A 5,266-nucleotide genomic window follows, 5' to 3' on the forward strand; every position below is an offset into this window, starting at 1 on the left:
CCGTGCTTCGCTCGTAGAGTGGGGAGAAAAAGCATGCTTCTGCTTGAAACTGCCGCGTTAAAAATAGGCTGTCGGGGATGAAAACGGCGCTAGTGCAACTAGAGCGTGTGGGAGCTGCAGGTTGGTGGGCTGGGTGCTGTACTGCTCCCCTGCGATACACCTGTGATGGGGCAGCTGCCGCCTGCTTCCTACAGGAGCCTCAGCGGCTTTATGGGTGCTCTTTGGCTTTAAAGGTAGGTTTTGCCTCAGGTTGGCTTTCTTGCTTCAAGGTTTTCATGAGTGTTTTCTCGTGATGGCTTATTTGGGTTGGAGTTGACTAAAATTTCCTGGGAAAGCAAACACAAACCTCACAAGTGGCTTCAGGGAAGTTGGTTAAGCATCTTTCAGGCAATAGTCCACTGTCAATAGCTGCTGTGTGAATTCACTGTAACCGGTCTATTTGTAAGCTGTGGGGAGATGTGACTAGCCCACCTGACTATGGGGATGGCAGGGTTTTGTTGGTTTTGGCCTAAGTGCAACCGTAATACAAGCCAGGTATCTGCAAGTGATTTGCACTTCAGTAGCTGTTAATAGGCTGTTGCCCTCTAGGGTGGGTCTGGCTACTATTTTCCTTGTGGAAATGCCCTGGGACTTGAATGAGACTAAAGGGTCTCTTCAGGGAAGGGAGACCATGCTCCAGATATTCAGTCTGGGGGGTTTGTGGACCCTTGATGAAGTTTTTTGTGAGTCGAAGACCTTCAGGGGAAACAGGAATGTCGGAGTTATTGAGAAGTTAAGCCTGTAAAACTACTGGCTTGGTGACTTTGTGTATTGTATAACTGCACAGAAACCAGAATTGTTACCAAAGGTGGCTGGTTTGTAGACCAGCTCTTCTACTTGGCATGAGGTTTATCTGTGGAGCCTTCAAGCTGTTGTGATTCAACTGCAAATGGCTTTCCTGGCTATGCAGCTTGCAGACAGCGACATGGAGATCAAACCAACAGGCTGAACCTTGAAGAAGGAAGAATGAAAACAGCCTCAATTATGAAAGTGTGAACCTCAATATCAGGTTGAACAGGACAGAACAGGGGCCTCATCTGTCAGCAGTAAGCTCACACTTCCAGGGACAGGAAACCTTGCTGCAGGAACAGTGTTCCTTGTTTACATATTAATATAGCTTATACCATTTGATTTGGACTTCTGGTTGCTGAAGGCATTTTTGCTTTTAAGTAACTTCAAGCCAGGCTTGTTGCTCTAGAAGTTAAAACAATCAGCTGTCTAGACAACTGTGAACTACACCTTGTTTCTTTGTCCAGGATCACTTCTTGTCACTAGAAATACAGGGTTATGAAGTAGTTGGATCAAGTTGCAGCCTATTGTGGCAATTGCCTGTATGCATAGTGTTCTGGATAAAATCTTAATACTCCAAAAATTACTTTTGTTAGGTCTGAAGAGCACAATAGAGAAATGGAAGATTATTGTAAATAGCTCTACTGTTCTTAAGATGTGTTCAAACTCACCTGGTAACTGTTACTGCTGTAAGTGTTGCACTGAGAAGACTTGTTTTACAGCTAGCAGTAAGGGGATGGTTTCTTCAGAGAACCAGTGTTTTAGAGTAAAATACCTGGTAAAACTATGCTATCCAGTTTTGACTGCTGCATGGAGCAGCTACAGAGCTTCTGACCCTTAGTGACTGGCTTTAGCTTGTTCTCCCCAGCAAAGGGAAGATGATTGCCCTTGTTTAGATCCAAAGGCTGCTAAGTCACCAGTGTGTTAAACCATGCTCTTCTAGAGGTTTGTCTTAATTGAGATAATGAGGGGCAACAGTAAGCGCAAAACAAATAACCTGACTCTCACAGACTATCCTGCTCTCACTCCTTTGGTGCGCTTGGCATCTCTGTCAAGGTAGGAGGACTGGAAGCAAACTATCTTCTGCTGAAGACAGCACTGCAGGTTATTTGGGAGAAACAAGTATGCGAACTGGGATAGCAAGCTCTTGCCTCTGCAAGTGCCCAGGACTATCTAGTGAGTTATAATGCCTTTCATCACTGATGCAAATGGGGAGTTTGGAGCGAAGGAGGCAGTTAGCTGTGTGTCTAAGTTGATATAAAACTAGTGGATGCCTAAAACTAGTGTGAACTCAATGTTCTTTACAGGTCTTTGCTTGAACCTGCGCGGTTCCACTCAAGTATCTAATGCTGTGAAATGCTGCAGTCCTTCACCTCTGTTCTTCATCTCTGCCTCTCTCGGCTCATCTGCTCATACCGCTTTTGGTCTGTGTTACGCAGGACTTGATGGTGGTGGAGTTGCACTTAATGAATTTCTAAGCTGGCTGCCTTTGTGCTGGGTGTGAAATGCCCACCTGCAAGCTCGCTTGCATCCTATGCTTCTTGGTCACAAGTTCTCCTGCAGTGACCATCCCCCTGCTCCTCACTAAATTCTGTAATTCAGTTTACATGGAATTGAGCTTTTTAGCATTTCTAGACTGAGTTATCTTGTCCTTTTTTCAGTTGCACCTGTGGTTAAACCCAAGCCAACAAAGAGGGGGGGTGAGAAGAATGCTGGCAAATCAAGAAGAAAGAAAAACAAAGGGAAAAACAAGAAGAAAGGGACTCCCTGTGAAATGGAATACAAAAACTTTTGCATCCATGGTGAATGCATATACCTAGAGCATCTCCAGATGGTGACCTGCAAGTAAGTCGCTTGTACCTTGTGAGTTAGGTGTGATTAGTGTGAGCCGGTGGCGTATGAGGCCTCGGACAAAAAGTCGCTGTCAGCCTGGCACAGATCCCTCTCCTGCTGTATTTTGACTGAGAATCTTTCTGCCATGTAAATTAAGTGATGATGGAATCCGAGATGCATAACAAGCCACTGAACTCATCAGTTGGTTATAAACTCAAACCAAAAGAATGAAAAGGCGTGTCTTCCTGGAACATCACGCCCAAACTAATCTCGACTTGTTGAAATGCTGACAAACCTTGTGCTAGAGCAGTGACTGCATTTCATGAACACGCTCGAAAGGGAGCATCTTGAGATTCACGGGCAACTCTAAAGATCTCTTAAGTCAGGTCTGAATGTGTGTGGGTGTCCTTGGCTCCAGACAGCATCGACACTGATAAGAACTTGTGTTAATGTTTACTTGCAGGTGTCATCAGGATTTTTTTGGTGAGCGCTGTGGTGAACAGTTCATGAAGACTCAAAGGAAGAATGATGTGGCAGACTACTCGAAGACTGTGTTGGTAGTGGTAGCTGTCCTGCTCTCCAGCATCAGCTTCATTACTGTACTTATCATTGTGATAGTGCAGTAAGTATTACATTCTTCATCTGTCTAGCTTGGATGGGGTTTGTAGCCCCAAAATGTGCATGGCTTATCTGAATCCCCTGTGTGGAAGACATCCAAAAGGGCTGTGTTCTTATCTCAACTCAGATATGTCTTGAGGGTAGAAACAAACTTCTCAGACCTTGCAAGTGAAGTGTTCCCAATCTCTTGCTATTGGCTGTGGGCAGCCTGTGACCCTTATATATTAAAACAAGAGCCTTTTGGCTCTTGCTGCAGCCAGGATAGTTAGTGCTGTGGAACATCAGCAACACTAATGCTGACACAGCAGTGCCTTCCCTAATCCTTGTGGAGAAGCCTGCAAGCAGTAATGTAACAGCCTAATGCATGGCTATTATCCCACAACTGGGTGTGCAGCTGGAGGGGAGGAAATGGTGCTGTGACTGTCCATTTGTTAATGGAGGTTGCTGGGCTTCAGTACTTACGGGGGGGAAAGCAAATGGGGGAGCAAGTGTTGCCAGTCCCAAATACTCTGATGCTTGCTGTTAAGAGGGAGGGAACAGCCATTCCAGCCTAGCCAACTGCTGGTGGTTCAGGGTGGTGGGTAATCAGAATCTGGCAGCCTGTTGTGAATAAACTTAGAGCTTTTCTGGGTACAGGTTTCAGGCCTTAGATCGAAGTCATCTTTGTACCTGCTAATAAGCAGTATGCAGCATCTTATGCCTGCCTGTGCCTTTGCATCTTGTCAATGTGTTTGCCAGGAGTTTGTGCTGAGGCTTGTCAGCACAGGGAGCCTGACTTTGGTGTTTCCTGAGTGTTTTCTGACACTGCAGCTCCACCGCAGTAGGGCTTGGGATATTGTAGGTGAAACTCAAAAGTTCTTTCTAATTTTAGATCTTGAAGTACATAACTGAATTGGGTACGTGCTGTACCCTTTCCTGCAATTCAGGAAACAAAGTGTGCATTTGTCACTTCGCTCTTGCTTCATGTTTAGATCTGAACTTGAGGAATGCTGGGATGAACGCTTGTTCTCTGAACACTACCTCATTCCTCTCTGCTAGGAGAGAGAACCAGTTCTGTGGTGCTGCAAGAGGAAATGATCATTATTTGTTTCTGGAGCAAGCCGTGGAGCTGGATTGCATTTGTTTCATGCTCTGAACCTTCACAGGTGTGAAGCATGATGTTTGTTAATCTGTACCTTCATCCAGATAAGCTAGGTGGTCTGTTTGAACAGTTACTAGAAAAGACTGGAGAAACTGGGAGAAAATCAATAAGCAGCTTGCTTATGTTGTGTTCAAGGGACAGGGACTTGCAAGTATTTGAAGTCCACAGGGCTGTGCTGAGGGGAGGAGGAAGGCAGCCTGGTCTCTGCAGCTGTTCACTCAAGCCACCAGGAAATCTGTCCCCCAGAAAGTCTCTCAGTGCTTTGCTCAGCCCTCTTTATCTTGCTACCTGTTCAGGTGTAAACCAGCAAACCCTGGTGCTGGGAGGCAGAACTGCCAGTGCCTAATGCAGGGCCTTCCTGATGCTGTCATTGGATGCTGCATGATGCTGAATGCTTAAAACTGTCTTGCTTGAAACTTCATGGTGCTGAGGAGTTTCTTCAGGATTCAAAAGAAATGAATTGGAATGCTGTGGAGGATGTGGGGGATGTACGTCAGTGTTCAAAATTACTTCTAACATGTCGTAATTCCACAGGGTCAGGAAAAAGTGTCCTCAGTATGAAGAGAAAGAAGAAAGGAAAAAACTTCGACAAGAAAACAGAAACAACCATGTTGGCGTGTAAATGAAGAGAAAGCAGGTATGAAAGCTGACTTGAAATGCCTTCCAGGCTGAGTTAATGAGGATTGCATGCATGTATTACCAACTGAGCATTTGCTTCTAATGCTTGAAGTGCCTGGAAACAATAAGTTACATGTGCATGTCTGGCTTGGTTTTCTTGTTTCCCAAAATTACCTGAGTTTTGCGAGTTCTTCAGCATTGGCTTTTAGCTTTCTGGCTGCTGTGTTA

At 45.2% G+C, this 5,266-nt stretch overlaps 1 protein-coding gene across 1 annotated transcript; it reads left to right on the forward strand.

Annotated features, from left to right (window-relative positions):
• Window positions 1-2,489: 2,489 nt before the first annotated feature.
• AREG (amphiregulin) lies at window positions 2,490-5,042 on the forward strand (the record flags this gene model as incomplete). Its single annotated transcript, XM_010161928.1, has 3 exons — window positions 2,490-2,673; window positions 3,125-3,283; window positions 4,955-5,042. Coding segments are annotated over 3 exons (431 nt in total), but the record flags the coding sequence as incomplete, so codon positions are not given.
• Between the last annotated feature and the right edge of the window lie 224 nt (window positions 5,043-5,266).

The sequence above is a fragment of the Eurypyga helias genome, unplaced genomic scaffold (genome assembly GCF_000690775.1).
Source record: "Eurypyga helias isolate BGI_N326 unplaced genomic scaffold, ASM69077v1 scaffold8142, whole genome shotgun sequence".
NCBI classification, from domain to species: Eukaryota; Metazoa; Chordata; class Aves; order Eurypygiformes; family Eurypygidae; genus Eurypyga; species Eurypyga helias.